At 43.5% G+C, this 19,108-nt stretch overlaps 1 protein-coding gene across 2 annotated transcripts; it reads left to right on the plus strand.

The window, feature by feature from the left end:
* Positions 1 to 2,292: 2,292 nt before the first annotated feature.
* KANSL2 (KAT8 regulatory NSL complex subunit 2) lies at positions 2,293 to 14,049 on the plus strand. Of its 2 annotated transcripts, none has more exons than XM_079966741.1 (10): positions 2,293 to 2,446; positions 3,148 to 3,406; positions 4,797 to 4,975; positions 5,738 to 5,852; positions 6,699 to 6,862; positions 8,355 to 8,521; positions 8,845 to 8,941; positions 9,817 to 10,070; positions 12,257 to 12,496; positions 13,370 to 14,049. In XM_079966741.1, the coding sequence occupies exons 2-10, from the start codon at positions 3,156 to 3,158 to the stop codon at positions 13,466 to 13,468; spliced, it is 1,566 nt and encodes a 521-aa protein (XP_079822867.1). In that variant the 5' UTR covers positions 2,293 to 2,446; positions 3,148 to 3,155; the 3' UTR covers positions 13,469 to 14,049. The 2 variants fall into 2 exon arrangements, with proteins under 2 accessions (XP_079822867.1, XP_079822868.1); XM_079966742.1 differs by having other exon boundaries at positions 9,817 to 9,968.
* Positions 14,050 to 19,108: the final 5,059 nt, after the last annotated feature.

Consider the following 19,108-nt stretch of genomic DNA (forward strand, 5'->3'; position numbering starts at 1 on the left):
AGGTAGCTAATGCGGGTGTCCTCTTAACTCCCAGCATGTGGAGAACTATGTAGACCTGTGGGAGATTAGCAGCCAAACCTAACAAATACATATTCTAGCTAGTTAGCTTGTAAAGGTAAAGGTAAAGGTACCCCTGCCCGTACGGGCCAGTCTTGACAGACTCTGGGGTTGTGCGCCCATCTCACTTAAGAGGCCAGGGGCCAGCGCTGTCTGGAGACACTTCCGGGTCACGTGGCCAGCGTGACATCGCTGCTCTGGCCAGAGCCAGAGCCAGAGCCGCACACGGAAACGCCGTTTACCTTCCCGCTGGTAAGCGGTCCCTATTTATCTACTTGCACCCGGAGGTGCTTTCGAACTGCTAGGTTGGCAGGCGCTGGGACCGAGCAGCGGGAGCGCACCCCGCCGCAGGGATTCGAACCGCCGACCTTTCGATCGGCAAGTCCTAGGCGCTGAGGCTTTAACCCACAGCGCCACCTGCGTCCCACTTGAGGAGGGGCTAATTCCACAGAACTGGATTGCTGATAGGCCAGTGCTCAGACCATTGAAATACAATTGGTAGAGAGGAGACTCTGTGATGTCATTTCCCCTCTTCACCTGGAGAAGAAAGAGCAATATAGTCTTTCCTGTTCCTCACTTCCTTTGACCAGGCTGGATGCAGGTATCCCTCTGCTTGCTCCAGCTTTAGTATAACATGTATGAAGCTGCAAATATATTTATTCCCTCCCCCCAAAAAAAATTATTGGTTATAGCACACAGACATAAACACAGACATTACATTTAACACAACATAAAAACTTAACAATAAAAACACAAAAAATAAAAGAATTTTTTCTTCTTATTCCCTGGTATATTTACATTGCTAAAAGACTTCCTCGACACCTTCCAATCTGAATTTCATCATAACACATATTTAGCAGTTGCCAATTTCATATTTATAGCATCAATATCCTCTCTCATGTAGGGACGCAGGTGGCGCTGTGGGTTAAAGCCTCAGCGCCTAGGGCTTGCCGATCGAAAGGTCGGCGGTTCGAATCCCTGCGGCGGGGTGCGCTCCCGCTGCTCGGTCCCAGCGCCTGCCAACCTAGCAGTTCGAAAGCACCTCCGGGTGCAAGTAGATAAATAGGGACCGCTTACCAGTGGGAAGGTAAACGGCGTTTCCGTGTGCGGCTCTGGCTTTGGCCAGAGCAGCGATGTCACGCTGGCCACGTGACCCAGAAGTGTCTCCGGACAGCACTGGCCCCTGGCCTCTTAAGTGAGATGGGCGCACAACCCCAGAGTCTGTCAAGACTGGCCCATACAGGCAGGGGTACCTTTACCTTTATCCTCTCTCATATAAGTATTTTGTCTGGATAGATTTTACTGGTACTGTGAATCAGTCCATGATCATAAATGTAGGTAAATCTTTTTAAACTTCTCAAGTAGTTGCCTGATTCTTTATTAACAGGAATAAGAAAGGGAGGTCAGCTTATTTCATAGCTAGACTTGTTCAAAACAAGGTTTAGCAGCCTTATTCTTATGCTTTAAATTTTGCCACCAACGATGGCGTTTTGAAAAACACTTCAACTCACGCAGCGTGGGCACCTGGAGGGATAAATTGCAATCAGTATATCCTCTCCTAGGGACGCGGGTGGCACTGTGGTCTTAACCACAGAGCCTAGAACTTGCCGATCAGAAGGTCGGCGGTTCGAATCCCCGCGGCGGGTTGAGCTCCCGTTGTTTGGTCCCAGCTCCTGCCAACCTAGCAGTTCGAAAGCACGTCAAAGTGCAAGTAGATAAATAGGTACCGCTCCAGCGGGAAGGTAAACAGCATTTCTATGGGCTGCTCTGGTTCGCCAGAAGCGGCTTAGTCAATCTGGCCACATATCCTGGAAGCTGTATGCCGGCTCCCTCAGCCAATAAAGCGAGATGAGCGCCTCAACCCCAAAGTTGTTCGCGACTGGACCTAATGGTCAGGGGTCCTTTACCTTTATATCCGCTCCTGCCCATTAAAATTCATCCCACATGCCCATTCCTTAGAGGAAACATGGGAGAAATAAGCAACAAAAGCATCCCTTGGCCATGCTGGCTGCGACTGATGGGCTTTGCGTCTGAGGGCGCCATGTTGGGTCCGCTCCTCCCCGGCCTGAACGCAGCGCGACGTCAGGCATTCAGCATCTAACTTCAAGCCCCGCCCTCTTACGCGGTGGAATGCTGATGACCGTGAACGGCAGCAGCTAGAGCCAGTAAATTTGTGGGGTCCCCTCCCACTGGCTGCGCGCCGTTGGGCGTGGAGGGGAGAAGGGAGCGGGAGAGAGGCGGGCTTTTTCGCTCGAGCGACGCACCTTTCGACCAATGCTGTCCCCGCTCTCCGCCTCCCGTTCGGGTTGGCTTGCGATGGCGAGCGGGAGGAGTTGCTGAAGCGCGAGGCGAAGTTAAGATGGCGGCGGCGGCGGCGGGAATGACCAAGGTGAGGCGTTGTTTTTTATGTCTCGTTTTTATTCCCTTTTCCCCCGCTTCTTGTGGGCAAACTGCTCCACATAGGAAGGGCGTTTCGTTGGCCAGGCGTGTGCCGGGGGGCTCTGGTGGTTTGGAGACGAGAGCCGAAGGGCAGGGATTCCCTGCTCCTGAGGGCGGCTGCGACGGCGGGTGGGAGGTCGGGCGAAGCCCCTGGCGGGAGGTGGGTAGCTCTTCCCACAGGGGAGCTAAGCAAGTGTGTGCGCGCGCGCGCCTTACCAGAATAAATAATAATTCTTTTATTTTCCCATTTCTATTTTCTACAACGGCTGTCTCTCTCTCTCTCCCCCCCCCCCGCCATCACACTCCACTACCTGCTATATATATATATATATTAATTTAACCACAAGGGAAGAAACGGGTAATCAAGAAGTCTGGCCTAATAACTGAAACGAAGGAAAAGGGCCATAATGGGAAGGGTGGGGGGCGAGACCCCATTACGTTGCTTTCCTCTCCCAAAACTTGGAGCAGCATGGATGGGGTTTGGATATTTTTTTTTCTTCGTAATTCGATAAAGCTGAGGAAGGCCAAGGTTGAAATCTTGTGCCTGGAAACTGATAGATTTAATAGGTCCCCCCGCCGCGTTCTTATGGTTATGTATTCACACCCTCTGTGTCAGTGGTGCTGCAGAGATTCATAACTTGCTCCTTGCAGACGCTGGCATGAACAGAATTCGCATCCACGTGTTGCCTTCAAGTCGGGGACGACTCACCCCTGTGCCAAGGCCCCAAGAGGCCTTGTCATGTGCCTTTGCTCACCGGCCGTGCTCCCAGCCACGTTTGGAAGGACATGAGTTCTGCATAAAGCACATTCTTGAAGACAGGAATGCGCCTTTCAAGCAGTGCAGCTACATTTCCACTAAGAATGGGAAGAGATGTCCAAGCGCAGCTCCCAAACCTGAGAAAAAGGATGGGTACGTGTTACGTATGTTCAGATGATCTGTGGAGAGCTGGCCAGGCTTCATCCATGTACAGTTGAAATCACATAACTTAAACCTGCACAAGTTGTGAGATGTACCAAGTATTCCTCCTCAAATGAGGGTGCCTGTTGTGTTACTGCATGAGTCCTTGCTTTGGGCATGCCTTCGTTAGGTGGCATATCCAGATCAATTTCTGAAGTGGCTGGTTACCTGTATGCATAGCAAAAACAAACTGCCATGGAGTGTTTATTTTATTAGAAAAAATTATAAACTGCTTAATAAAAATCTCCCTCTAAGTGCTTTATGTAAAACCTTAAAAGGTACGCTTATCAATAATACTAGATCAACAAATACTAAAAACACAAATATAGGTAACTAAATTATGTGTCTGGGTAAAAAAAAAGGTAAAGGATCCCTGACAGTTAAGTCCAGTCACAAATGACTCTGGGGTTGCGGCGCTCATCTCACTTTACTGGCCAAGGGAGCCGACGTTTGTCCCCAGACAGTTTTTTTGGGTCATGTGGCCAGCATGACTATGCCGCTTCTGGCGAAACCAGAGCAGTGCACGGAAACGCCATTTACCTTCCAGGAGTGGTACCTGTTTATCTACTTGCACTTTGACGTGCTTCTGAACTGCTAGGTTGGCAGGAGTTGGGACCAAGCAACGGCAGCTCACCCCGTCACGGGGATTCGAACTGCCGACCTTCGGATCAGCAAGCCATAGGCTCAGTGGGTAGGCTTGCTGAAATCAAAAAGTTTTAAACTGACATCAAATAGCATAGCAAGAGTGCTTTCCTAATGTTAATACACAGGGAATTCCAAAGCTACTGCACTGTTACACTGACTCCTAGTAGACTCAGAACGAACAATACATGGCACTTGTAGAAGTGCAAGTTCCACAGATCAAAATTGTCAAGTAGGTCAAGTAGGTGCATATGGGCATTGGAAATCCTTCAAGTAAAGTAGTCCTAATCAGTTAAGGGCTTTATATACTTATAGTAAAGCCTTGAACTTGGCCTAGTAAAAAAATCTGTAGCCGGTGCAGATCTTTAATAAAATTGTGGTAGGCTCTCGCTTCTGTTAGTAGTCCTGCTGCAGCATTCTGCATAATTTACAGTTTTTGAGAGTCAACTGAAAAGAGAGCCCCACATACACTGCATAGAAGTAATGCAGTTACAAGCTATTCTGGTCCATCAATGGTTGCAGCTGCTGTAAATGATTTGCTCAGTTTCAGAATCTAGGCTGCCATCAACTGGTTTTGTGTTCATTTCAACACTATAAACAAAATGGAAACATACTTACTGCTTATTGTTTTATTATCAGTACTACTTTAGAAAATTTGGGAGCCACAAAAGGTTGGTTTCTCTTTTGTCTCCCCATCTAGGGTATCGTTTTGTGCTGAACATGCTCGTAGAAATGCCCTGGCACTGCAGGCTCAGATGAAGAAGTCCAACCCTAGTCCTGTGCGGGAGTCCCTTCTCTGTCAGCTGAGCTCCTATGCTAAGACAGAGCTGGGCTCCCAGACTTCAGAGAGTAGCCGCAGCGAGGCTAGCAGAATACTGGGTAAGTGGAATAGGTGGTGACGGCATTGATCTGGTCATTAAAATAGGGTGTGAAGGCTAGGGTCTGTTACATCCTAATTTAAAAATATTTTTAATTACCATTGAAAAGTAAAAGCCACCCAAGGGAGAAGATGGAAGCAGTGGGTGTTAGATTTTTCACTCAGTGTTGTTTTATATATGCTGTTTTTTGTTACATGCTCTTCCCAATGCTGCTTTTTATAACCTGCTGGCCAAAATGTCAGGATGGGCAACTTATTGAACTGTGGAAGGGAAAAGATTTGCAGAATCATAAAGTTGGTAAACTTCCAATTTTCCTTGTCTTCTGATTTCTGATTTATCATTATGCTTTACCTTATATATGTGGCCATGAATACTAATTTTTGATATAACAAAAACCCAAATCTCTTGGTTCTTTGGCGTGGGACGAGCAGCCCAATGTACTGGGAAAGGGGAAGAATGTTTATATGGCTGGCTTGCAGCATAGTGCCCAATCTGGTTATAGTAGTGTGCAGTTTGTTTCTGTGATCAAGGTTAGGTCTCTGAAGATTATGTAGAACTGTTGGACAATGGAAACTAGAATTAGCTGGTAGGACCATCCCTTTTCTCCCCCCACCTTCCTCCACCTTATGGCCTTCCTTCTCTCTTCCTTGCCCTTCTAAATGCAAGACGCATCCACAGCATATGTTCCAGGGTTCCCCACATGAATTGGATCCTTAATTTTTTTTCCCCTCCAAATAACAAATGGGTGTTATTCTTCCTTCAGATGAGGACAGCTGGAGTGATGGAGAGCAGGAACCTCTTACTGTAGATCAGACATGGAGAGGAGATCCCGACAGTGAAGCGGATAGCATTGACAGTGACCAGGAGGACCCCCTTAAGTGAGTCATATGAATGGTGAATTGCTGTTGTATGACACATCAGAATTAAGAATTCCTCTCAACAGATGCTGAGAACTTCATTCCAAAATAAGTCACCTTCAGGAAAAATGTGGTGGCCTTTGGGTGACGTACCATATAAGAGAATGATTAGAGGACAGGTGGATATTTTAATCCTTGCACTTCTGGAGCAGATACAGTATAGCCATTCTATCAAAATGCAATCTTAGTTGTCAGTTCTGTTTTTTGAGAAGTCCGAAAATGGACTTTGGGAATTCCTTTGTCCCCAGACACTTTCATTAAAAAATATATTTAGGCTGCATTTAAAAGTTAAAACTTTCTCAAGGTTGAGAAAATTGTAACCTAAAATATAAAACCAGCATCACCACATACATTCATTCATATATGTGTGAAAGCACCCTTTCTATGTGCTAGCCCCCAGAATGTACAGCAGTTGTTTGTTGTATCCTAAAGGCGTTGGCCAGGTTACAGTGATGAAAAAAATGTTATCCCCTAACCTCTCTAATTGTGATCACAAACAGCAGCTCAAATGAAGCCTTAAAATGGCTCAAAAAGTGGTTTTAACTTTAGAACCAAGCCATCTCCATATTAGCCATTCCAGGTATTTGTGTTGAGTTTGTCAAGTTAGCATCCTCTCTTAAAAGGTTAACAAAAATCCTGCTCTAAGTATTCCTGTTGAAGGTCACAGGTCTACCTGATTCAGTGCTTTGCTGTTAAATGGCTTCCTTTTGCTACTTGACACTACTTTAGCTGGCTCTTCCTTTTTTAATGACTTGAGAAAATGTGACTTGGATTGCTTCCTTATTAAATTGGATCCTGTTTCTGCAGACATGCTGGTGTGTACACCGCTGAGGAAGTGGCACTGATCATGCGAGAAAAACTCATCCGGCTGCAGTCTCTATATATTGATCAGTTCAAACGACTTCAACATCTCCTGAAAGAGAAAAAACGACGGTACTTACACAGCCGCAAGGTGGAACATGAGGCCATAGGTAAACAGCCATTGTCCTGTACATAAGCATCACTGGGTTGCAGCTCAGAAGCTTTGCTAAAGCTCTTCTAAAATTCATTAGGACAATCTGAAAGCAGTTTACCAAGAGCTAGAATGCTTAATGCTTGACAAGTATTTCTGTAGATCTTTCATTACTTTCTTGATATATCTGCTTAAATTGTTTTCAAAAGTCATCTTCCAATGAGCCAGGAAGTTTCCAAATCCTAGTTAGGAGTACTGCACATCATTTGGCCCTAATGGTAGGAGAATGCATAGGAAGGAATTCAGTGCAGTGCTTAGCAGGTTGCTGTGTCAGCACAAACATTTCTGCTTGCTTGATGAAACGACCTGCCTCCCCTGCTCTTCCAGGGGTTCTCCCAACCCACAGCGGCAATTAGGGGAAAGGGGCAAAGGCCCCACTGCACTAGTGAAAGTTCTTGCACAGGCTTCTGGCAGGGCCACAAGTGTGGGACTTGTTCCGCACATGACTTTGGAAAGCATCAAGGGAGATGTGGACTCCTGTAGTTACTAACAAATAGCATACAATTCCTTGAAGTTTAAATGGTGAAGAGTATTTTCCCTTGTAAAATACTCCTACAGTTGACTACACTATAACACCAGTTGGGTAACTTTCCCTACACAGTTTCAAAACTTGACTTCCTTACACCTACCACTAATCAATCCCACAGGTTCTTTTACAAGATTTTACAAGTTAGCTGTCTTGAAACAGTTGCTCTTTAAAGGTGGCCTAAAGCATTCCATAAGGGACGCAGGTAGCGCTGTGGGTTAAACCACAGAGCCTAGGACTTGCTGATCAGAAGGTTGGCGGTTTGAATCCCTGTGAAGGGGTGAGCTCCCGTTGCTTGGTCCCTGCTCCTGCCAACCTAGCAGTTCGAAAGCACGTCAAAGTGCAAGTAGGTAAATAGGTACCACTCTGGCGGGAAGGTAAACAGTGTTTCCGTGCACTGCTCTGGTTCGCCAGAAGCGGCTTAGTCATGCTGGCCACATGACCCAGAAGCTGTACGCCAGCTCCTCGGCCAATAAAGCGAGATGAGCGCCACAACCCCAGAGTCGGTCACAACTGGACCTAATGGTCAGGGGTCCCTTTACCTTTACCTTTAAAGCATTCTGTGGGACAATCTGCAAGCAGAGAAATATAGAAAGGGTCCTGTAGAGTATAATCTTGTGGCTTGGTGCTATTCCTAGACAATTATTTCAAAATTGTGTGAAATGTTATTGGTTTTCATAGTAAGACATTGATTATCCATTTTTACAGCATAGTGGGTTTAGTACAGATTTGTTTTTGTGTGCATTTTGTATTGAATGTAATACAATGTGGGTTTATAAACAAGAAGGAAGTGTTGAGCTCAAGTAAAAAATAATCTTCTCAAAAGAGGTTCACTAAACTAGCAGGTGCTTAGTCTGTTGGGATTTACAAGAATCAGGGTAGTGCTTTGAGTCTGCCTTGAGGATGCTTCCTTGGTCTCTTCCAGGTAGCAGCCTCCTGACAGGCCCAGAGGGACTTCTGGCTAAAGAACGTGAAAACCTGAAACGGCTGAAATACTTGAGGCGATATCGGCAGCGTTATGGTGTGGAAGCTCTTCTACACCGGCAGTTGAAGGAACGCAGAATGCTTGTCACTGAGGGTGCTGCCCAGCAGGTACTTGAGTCAGGCTGTGCTTCTGTACCTACTAGGCACAGTGGAGCTAGAAATTGTGGGTTTTGTGATTTTCCTCTGAAAGTAAGCAGGGGTATAAATTGGCTCTGAAATGTTGGAAGATTTTCAGATATGACACTATTTGTTTTGAACAGGGCACAGAATTATTGTATCGGCTCAGCCTCTTACATTATTACGAATACATGTGGAAAGAGATGTTGAGGTGATTCTCTATTGTGTGTTTTTTGATTTCTGAATGGAAGAATGTATTCCTGTAAGAGCAGCTTTTCCACCAACAGCCTGCAAAATTATCTTGTGCTCTGCAGGCACACACCACCCGTTCTAGCCAGAGGTGTTTGGCCTTTGTGGATGATGTTCGATGTTCCAACCAGTCTCTTCCAATGACAAGACACTGCCTTACTCGTATCCTTTTAACCTGTCAGTTGTCTGTATTAGTACTTCTGGAAGTAAGAGAAGAATTGAATTGTTTTTCTTTTTGTTGTTGTTGTTGTTTTGGCCCTGAATCAAGGCTGCTGGCTTGCTGTAGCCACTGGTTTCAAACAGGCGCCCAAAAAAATGTCTTCCTATGGTCTGTTGGCTGTTCAATTGCTTTAGACTAGAACAGCCAATTCAGTTGGAAGCAAGAAGCAAACCTCAAACTACAATAAGGCCACTGTCTGAAATAAGACTGATCCCTTCAGAATCACATACTTGAGTAGTTCCAATTCCACGATGATCCTTAAATCTTAAATTCTGAATTTAGACATAATTTGCTGCTGACTTTGTGTTATATTATCCTAGTGGTCTACTGCATTAATTATTCAGCTGCTTTTGGTTTGCTAACTGCTGACTACTAGTTGTGATATGCAGAAGAAAAGTTATCTACTAAAAATTCAAGCCCCATGAGTTTAAAAGCTAGTTTTTACTTTGAGGCTAAAGTCCAGCAGTTCCCCCTTAATATGGTGGAATTTCCTACAGTAAATTTAAGGTGCTTTAGATTATTTATGTACAGACTATGATACTGCACATGGAGTTCAGGTGTGCACCTTGATATTTTCTTCTAAATAGAAGAATTTCCAAGGAAAATGGAAATAAACAGGGAGCTGTCACCTGCCATTCTATATATCTTATGTACTCTTCTTCAAATTATTCATTATTTTTAATGAAGCATACAAAATGGCGGGCCTGCTGACTTACTAAAAGTCTGCTTTTAACACTTCCTTTTATTTCTTATGTCCTGGAACGGCTGACCTTGCCTTTTCGCAAATCTTGCTTGTCTCCTTTGACTGCGTCTTTAGATATTTGCCAGGATACCAATCAGCTTCTATTTAAGCTGTGCCAAGGGTCAGAAGAAGCACCCTGCAGCAAGCCAGTGCCTGTAAGCCTCTCCGAAGACCCCTGCTGCCCACTCCATCTCCAGCTACCACCTCAGATGTATGTTCCTGAACAGGTACTGTCTGTTCCCGAGGAGCTGGAAGCTGCTTCCATGGATCTGTACTTGAGCGCAGCTGAACTCCGGCCCACAGAGAGCTTGCCGCTGGAGTTCAGTGATGTAAGTGAATTGTAATGCAGCACCTGCCCATGGCACTTCAGAAGGCACAGTTACCTCTAACCTGGGTATGAGTACTTCAGTAATGACATGGGTTGAAGCTACATGTAAATGAGTAAGGGGGAAGAGTTCTGATACATCAAAAACATGGATTATGTGGGAGAAGCAGGCACCATGAGCGTGGTGAACAGGGCTGACATTTGGGTGCAGGAAAAAGTGTGTCACTTGAAAAAGTAGGTTGCTAATGCCATGCCTGTCGATATTTCTAGAGGACTTAAATAAATTTGGTACATTAAAATAAAGCAGACCCTATTCTCAGGTTTGCAGTCTAAATAATAGACTAAACTAACAACTGAAGGGGAACAGAGTGAAAACTCAAGAGGTGCAAGATCAAGCTGATTGAGCAAGTGAGGAGGTGAGTGTTTACAGGGTGTTTACAAACGTTTACAGGGCTACCGAGAGACTTCTCGGCATAAGAAGCAAGAAAGGAGGCTTTTGGGGCACGAAGAATGTCATTTTGGATTAATAGAAGACTTTCTGGAGGAACAAGGGGGGGGGGGTAAAGAGATTAGTGGGTGTGAGAAAATGAAGATACTTGAAAGTTCTTTTTATAAAAAGTGAAGGGAGAGCTAAAGTAGAGATTGGAGGGGTAATATGATCAAATGCTTCCTCCTCCATGTTAAATAGAGGCACTTACACCTGTGGAAAACCTAGTTTTCTTTGATACATTGACTTTGTATATGCATGTGGTTTTTTGTGGGGGGGGGGACACTTGGAATGTGTGGTCTCCCAGCTGCTTGCAGAGGTGGTACATTCCTTGGAGGTGTGCTGTTTTGGAATATGTAGTTTCAGCTTTGTCTAGAAAAGCAGCACATAAATATTTTAAAATAAATAGATTAAGAACAAAATTATGGGTTCCTCAGTGTGTATTTGGAGCAAACACTTGTAATTGTGTAGGGCAGTGAATTGATGGCCTGTTGTCATGTTCCTTGCCCTGACTGAATTTTAAGTGAAGTAATTTTGTTGATTCATATAAAGGCATCTTGTTGGGAAAGACTAGAACACAAAAGGGTTAATTGGACCTTTTGTAACCCTTTGAAAACATCAGACCTTTAAAATCCGTATTTAAAAGCTTTTTTTTTTTTAAGCAGCTTTTTCTCTATCCCATAAGGGTTTGTGTGGGTTATAATCCTTGGATTACTAGGATGGCCTGTGTGTTTGCTAAATCTATGTACTTTATAAAAAAACAGAACATTGTAGACACAGCATGCTGACTGAAATGTCTGTCTTCTAAAAATAATAGTGTAAAATCAGCTAGCAGTTTTCATTCTAGGGCCAGCTCTGAAAGTGGTTCTGAAAATAGTGAGGGTGTCAAGCTTGTGCTGAACATAAGGACATTTGTGGAGACGTGTGTAATGGGGGAGATTGAGTCCTATCAGGCCATACTCTTCTGTATGGATCCTCTTCCCATTCATGAAGCATACATCCCACTGTAGGGAGAGAGTTGGAGGTCTGCCACATAGTTCAGCAAGGTCTATTGGGTACAGTGAGCACTGATCAGATTAGTTTCTCATATATAACTTGTTCTGAAGTGCAAGCACTGGGATGGTGGCTTTATCATGTGGTTGCAAATGGGGGCATTTTCTGTGGGGAGTAGAGTGTATTAATGAGCTTCTGTGTGGGCCTTTAATGTCTTTTCCAAGAGGAATGTTAGGGCTTAATCCCGGCTGCTTTCTGGGTTACACTGGATTCCAGCTGCAAAGCCCTAGGCAGCTTTGTATCATCCCTGATGGCATTTATGCCATTATTTTGCTGTTTCAATTAAAATCAAAATCTCCCTAGATAAAAGTGTCCATATATTTGTTCTGAAACTATTCTGTTTGAAGTAGAACCGTATCAAGAGGCAGCTAGGATCTGTCTCATTTTATCAAAGTGGCTGTTCTGGAATTGTAAGTATCTCCTTTCTCTGCCCACTGTTAAGCTAAAAAGCAGACTCTGTATGCCTTTTAATAAAATAAGGATGCCAGTCTGATTTTCATGTTTACTTTCAGCACATGCTGACTTTGTTTGATTCCTGCTTCCTTTCAGAAGAAGCTGAAATACTATTAGGAATGGGTTAAGGGAGGGGGACTGGAAACACCCTGTTTAGCCACATCTCAAAACGGTTTGTTTGGTTTTCTCTGTGACAGGACTTGGATGTTGTTGGGGATGGCATGCAATGCCCCCCTTCTCCTCTGCTCTCTGATCCTTCTACTTCTCTTGAGAACCAGTTAAACAAAAGTGTTGCTGAAACCCCCACAAATGTGCCACCAAGTGAAGAGTTTGCTCAACAAGGACTTCTGAACCAGGTAGCACAGCCAGGCAGAGGGTTTTTCCCCAGACAGACTGCATTTCCTGCTTCAGAGTTGCTACAAGAGCTACCCTCACAGGTACTGATCTGGGCTTGGAATAACCTGCATGGGGTTCTGGATGGGAGTCAGTAGATCCTTTTAATGAGTGCATTAAGGTTTGCTGGCGAAGGTCTTGCCTCCACTAAAGTCCAATGAGATTGCCTGTTCTGTAAAGATTTTCTTGAAGTCAGCCTGAATACGTGCATAGGCTAGCTACTAAGGAAAAGGCAACCCATGCTTGTTTGTCAAGGGGATTAGCCATCTGCTCATTGTATGTGCTGGAGGAGGGAAGAGGACCGTCCCCCAGCCGTGTAACATTGCACAGCTGGCCTGGCACATTAATGCAGGGATGGGAAGTGGGTTAGGAGCTGGCAGGTGGCTGATGCTGTTTGTTTGAGTTTCCAGAACTGTGATTGGGTTATTACTATTTCTTTAATGTTTTCTCATCTTGCTTTTTCGGTTGCATTCTGCTTAAAAATATATTCACATGAGTTCGGCTTATACCTGTTTGTTGTGCGCATATGTATTCTCTCACTTCTGCTTTCTCAAGATGAGACTGTTTTCCTCCCATGCCCTCCGAAATGGTTGTCTTACCAACCAGGAATCAAAACCGATCCATTCTGCAGGCCTTGAATTGAAGGCTAATGGTTTGCAGTAGCCATTGGTTTCAAGCAGGTGCCCAGAGGAAATTTTCCCCATGGTCTGTTGGCTGTTTTGAATGTTTGAATGGAATAGTCAATTCACTGGGGAGTAACATCAAACAATGGGGGAGAAAGCACCTTCTCTGGCCTGGGTATGACCTGATTCTAGATTTGCTGTATTGCATCCTTTGCATAGGAACACACTAGGTCCAGTTTCTGTAAAAAAAGCATAGGATACGATTGTCAATTTTATCCTCTCTGTTTCTACTAGAATATACAGCATCTTGTGACAACTGGGCCAGGACTGGAGGAGGGTAAAAAGGAAGAACCTGCAACCAATGGGAATTCAGAACCAGCTTCCATCAGCTGATAAAACTCAAAACAGATGGCAATCCTCCCCCTCCCCCCCCCCAAAGATGAAGCATCTGCTACTCTTGGACTCCTGGTTCTGTGTGTTCCTCCATCTCCATGTTAAATATTTCTAGATTAGTGAAATCTCTTTCTGGAAGGCCACATGGCTGGCAGATTTTGGGTGCTTTTCTAGTGGCCTTCAGATCTTGTTCAGTTGATAGCCTTTTAGGGTTGGTTGGTTTTTAATAATTCTGGTACTGCTATAAATTCCAATAAGGCATGAGAGACTCTCAATGTTTAATGAATACAAACACTGAGGAGCCACACCTAGTTTATATTCGTAGTCCTAAGTTCATAATAAAAGGGGATGGCTTGGAAAACTGGATTATTGGGAATATGTTTTAAGTCGTGGGCTTGTCCATGCTAAAGAGGTTTTTGAACTGTGCACTTGCCTGGTGATGTTTGATGGTGTCAATGCTGCACAGCTATTCCTTTTTCTTTCTTTCTGGCATTTAAGTCTGTAATCAAATATCCACCTGTAGCTTTAACTTGTGTACATATCCCATGTAGTATAATAAAAACACTGGATAATGTTTATAACTTGCTTTTACAACTATGACTTTGATTGGTACATAAGAAGAGCTGTACTGGATCAGACCAAATGCCCACCTAGTCCAAAATAGTGTTTTCACAGTGGCTTACCAAGTGCCTATGAGTAGCCTAGAATCAGGACGGGTATAATAGCCCTCTCTTATGCATGATCCCCAGCAACGGGTATCCAGAGGCATACAGTCTCTGATATGGGAGGTAAGTATGTAGCTATAATGATTAGCAGCCAGTGATAGCTTTATTCTCTGTGCATTTATCTAATCCCTTTCCAAAGCTGTCCCCCTTGGTGGCCATCATTCCATCTTGTAGTAAATTCTGTAATTTTAACTGATTCCTTATGTTTGTCTGGCTCTTCCAAAAATAATCCCAAAAGAAAAGGGGGGGGTGTTAAATGAGAGGCACTTACTAGCATCTTTTGTGGAGTTGTGTCAAAGCAGAAGTCAGCGTCCAAGCTGAAATGGGGGCTGTCCTAAAAAAAGAAGAAGTAAACTTGGACTCCCTTCTTTGTTATCCATGTTTGCAGGGAACAGTGAAAAAATGTGTAAACCGTTGGTCCTCTTCATTATAATGTTGGTGCTAATGCTTGTCATGCAACGTTAGAAAGATGCCTCTAGACTTTGAACAGACAACTTGCATGTTAAGTGGGTCACCTTGGCGGGGGTGGAAAGATTAGCACAACTTCAACAGAAGCTGCCTAATCAAATGTAAATTGCAGGTGGACATTTTTCAGGACATATCAGAACTTAACTTTATATATGAACAGTTCAGACACAGACTGCTGGATACATGTCTAGAAAGCTTGATAACGTGTTTTAGCACTTGTACAACAAATCTCGTATCCTTCAACAATGGAGTTCTTTATCACTGGTGACAGAAGTACTTTGACTATAATAATACTCTTACAGGAAGTTGTATAATTAGATGAGCAGTGAGACTAGGAAAAGAAAACGAAATATATTGGAGCCAATAAGGAAATTGTTTGGCCACCTCGGTAGTTAGGCAATGGGTAGGATGGTGGGAGAGCAAGCTGAGCTTGGCTTGGGCTGCAACTGCTTTGCAGTAGTACAGGCAGACAAGTATAGTTTCCTTATTCATACTTGGTGCAGTGTTGCCAATCCTGAAAGATTTGATGGACATCTGAAATCCTGTCCCCTGGTGCCTTTTTACATACGTCAGACTAAATAATTGCCTGAAGATGGAGTGCAACTTCTGTTCTCAGAACTGTGTTTTTATATACGTATATGTTGTACAAGTGAGGAATAACTTGAGGTGATTTGCTATGTAATCGTATAATTATAAAGTCTTGGGCAAATACAAACTTGTATGTTCTCAAGTGACTTGAGCACAGATTGTTCAGAGCATTGGATTTGGGGTGTGTATTTAACTGCTGTGATAAATCACTTCTCTCAGGGTTGTGGAATGTGGATCATGTGTTCCTGAGCTGTCCAAGCCCTACAACATCAAGCAGAAACACACACTTTCATGTTTCACCCTTTATTACACCAAATCTTGAAAAACAGGCACTAAGTTTGGAGAGAATGGTACTGAAAGAAGATCAGCAAGGTCCTGTGGGAGATTCTAGCTTTTTACTTCCTATATCTGGTAACTCTATTAACTTTGTTTGCTTATGTATATTTCTCTGCCTTCAAAGAGGAATATGTTTTACAAATTTTCCTGAGCACCATTTCTTTGCCTTTTCACAAATGCCTGTGTCCTTGAGAATCAAACTTTCCACTAATCACAGAGCAAGGCTTTGTGATGCTTTGCTTCCTTACAGCTGCAATCCTATAGAATTGCTGTATCAACAAAAATAGGACCATGGTACTCCTGTACACCCCATGCTTTCAAACAAAACACACCTCTCCTGTATTGGTCTTTATAGCCACAGCAGGTGCTATAACTCTCCCAACAGTTTGACTTCACTCCTGAAGGTGCACTCTTCACTGTATTTCAAGACAGATGAATGCCAACCAACTTGTATCTTTCTTTTCTCCATCTTGCTTTTACTGTGTCACTTAAAGAAATGCCTCTTCCTAGAGAGGAAAGGGGTGGTCATGCATTGCACATTGGGAAAATGCAGTAGGATACATCCCATACAGTTGCAATAATATGGCAGGGCAGTGCCATGTTCCTCTTGAGAAATGTGTTACTGTGGTAGTTTTCAGGGGTAGAAGAAAACAGGTCCAATAATTGAGCACATGACAATTTTCCTTCCATAGGAATGTATGTCTCCAGATTTTAAACTACTGTATGAGAACTGGCAAGTGTTTAGGGACTCAAAAGTGTTGCTTTCTCTGTTAAGGAAATAACCCGAGCTAAAGTCAAAAGTATTGACAAGGCTCATATCCTTATATTGGTTCTCTCTTTCAATTTCCCTGCTTGGGATTGTGTGACAATTATGCATTTTGCCTTTCCCTTGATAGGGTATACTCATGAACATCACATGATTAAATATTTGTGAATGTTGTGGGGAGGGAGCAAATCAGTTATTCTAACTCAGTACATTTTAAACTATTGCTGAATAGAACAAAGGAATTGTAAGCCATAAATCTATTATTTGACTTTAGTCCATCTTGTGGACCAATGTATAAAAGAAAAAATGGTTAAACTATAATAAGTGAGGATTGTTTCAATCCAGAGTCTGCTCCAAATGACTCCACTCTCCTCATCCCTTGCTACCAGACTGACTTTAACAACTTATTAGTTACAAGAAATAGTAGACTGGGCACATTCTTGTAGCCTTCCTATTAGAACAATCTTAATTTACTTTAATGCCAAGGCTCAGCTTGGTGATTTGGTCAGGGATTTAAAATATTAAAAGACTTATTTAGGAAAAAAATTCAGAACAAGCAGAAACAATAGCATTCTAAATTTAAACCGTTTAAAATGGGAAATTATCTTCAGGTTACAGAATCAGAATCTGCAAAAGCAGACCTGGCATTTTCATAAGCAAAGTTTATGATGCTGGTCACTTGAGGCGGCTTCTACCTGAACAGATAAGCCTTCATAATTATATAAGTCTATCGTTAGAGATGACCTCCTTTCCATCATGGAAGTCTGTACTAACAAGGCTTTGCAATAAGCCTTCAACCCTGTCGAGGAAAGCAGAAAATTAAGAACCTTGCCAGTTGCATATGGCAGTTATCACCAAATCTCATATGTCCATAGTGAATTATAAATAAATAAAAATCTGAGCATAGTTCAGGAAAAAGGAAAGCAAAGAAAACCCAAAAATTGTTGAGCCTTTTTACAAAAATGCCAAAACAGAAGATCAAAAAATGCCAAAAAACAAGATCCAAGACAAAGGACGAACTTTCAGAAATTTCCTCCGAACATCAGTTCCACCATTGAAATCCGGCAGTATGGCAGCACTAGTTATTTATGAACTTTTCTACAATTGATATAAGAGAATGAGTTGTTCTGGGACATTGGATATGTAGCAAATGATTCAGTGCTGTATTGAGCTCCTGTTTGTGCTAGGCTTCTGTTGACCTCCTTGATGGAGGGGACTGAAAGGCAGGAGGAGTTGAGCAGAGGCCTTCATTGCTCTGTGGGCATTTCAGTGGCCTCCATCAAGTTACCAATAAAGTTGCAGGAACATCTAGAAAACAAACCCATAGCTTTACAAAAGGGCTAGGGCTCCATACTCTGGATATATCTCTGATGATTCCCAACCTGACCACCCATATTTCCCCAAAGGATCCCTCTTGCCCACAGCACAAATGTGCCACTTCTTGGTGTTAAGGCAGCGAGCCTACAGAGTTGGCAAGCCTTCAAGGGTGCAAGGGCTCCATCTCCAGCACATGCAGTTGTCTTTAGGGTATAGATCTCCCAGAGGTGGGAGATGCCATGAGGGTGCTACCACTAAGAAGTCCTGTCTTTTGTGGTAGCCAACCCAGCATCAAACAATTCCTCACTTCTGTGAAGCTTCCCTTTCCCATAAGCTACACAAGTATACAAATAGTACACTCAAGTCTGAGAACACATGAGCCTAAGGTGTATTACAAAATGCGTATAGAAATATTTTACCTAGGGCCTGAATATTTTTTTAAAAATGTAACCAACCTGTACTATTTTAGTCCTGTGTCATGGGTTGTTGGGCTTTTGGAGGGGGTTGCTGTTGGTTTTTGTGGGAATGTTCAGGGATGCAGGAGAGGATATATTGTTTGATTATATCCTTTCCAACTTGTGTTAACAAGTTCCACAATTTAGAAGAGTAACATTCCCCTTTTTAAAGTTACACAGTGGATGCTTTGCTCAGGCTCAATAATACGTTTTTAAAGGTAATTCCCTTTAGGCACGACAAAAAGTATAAAAAGAGTTTACTCCCTCACATTCTATTCACAATTGGATCCCAGAAGGCAGACTTAGCTTAGAAAAGTAATGTACACCTGGAAACTATCCCATAAGGCGACAGTCCCTTTGTCCTCTCTTGGCTGCAAACCAAGAGGGAATCTTGGACTAAGCAGATGTTGCTTCTTCGACGAATGTAGTCAGAGAGAGATGGCGGCCAGTCCTATGCTTTTGTTACCTGCACAGGTGAGGCCACACCCACCTATAGTCACATGCAGAGGAAGTCTGTCCCAGACAGGAGAAACAGGAAGTTCCGACTGGCTGGTCCAGGCACCGCCTTTTTATGTCCACTCTAGGGATGCTGTACTTGACTGCTCTTGTGTTTCACATCCCCCAGTTTTCTGCATCTTCTTGTTTTCTGTATCTTTATTTTCGTTCTTGTGAATTACAGTGGTACCTCGGGTTACATACGCTTCAGGTTACAGACTCCGCTAACCCATAAATAATACCTCGGGTTAAGAACTTTGCTTCAGGATGAGAACAGAAATCGTGCGGCGGTGGCGTGGCAGCAGCAGCAGTGGGAGGCCCCATTAGCTAAAGTGGTGCTTCAGGTTAAGAACAGTTTCAGATTAAGAACGGACCTCTGGAACTAATTAAGTACGTAACCAGAGGTACCACCATATGTGGAAATTGTTCAGTTAGATTGTGTATTTTTGTGTTTATGACACAGGAGTAAATAGTTTATGGGATGCAAAGG

Source organism: Podarcis cretensis, assembly GCF_951804945.1.
Source record: "Podarcis cretensis genome assembly, chromosome: 2".
In the NCBI taxonomy this organism is placed as follows: Eukaryota; Metazoa; Chordata; class Lepidosauria; order Squamata; family Lacertidae; genus Podarcis; species Podarcis cretensis.

Excerpts from the sequence above, each read along its gene's own strand:
- KANSL2 (XM_079966741.1), top strand. The coding sequence starts at position 3,156 with ATGAACAGAATTCGCATCCACGTGTTGCCTTCAAGTCGGGGACGACTC. Across the intron at positions 3,407-4,796 it reads AAACCTGAGAAAAAGGATGG|GGTATCGTTTTGTGCTGAAC; the intron begins GTACGTGTTACG and ends CTCCCCATCTAG. Across the intron at positions 6,863-8,354 it reads GGTGGAACATGAGGCCATAG|GTAGCAGCCTCCTGACAGGC; the intron begins GTAAACAGCCAT and ends GGTCTCTTCCAG.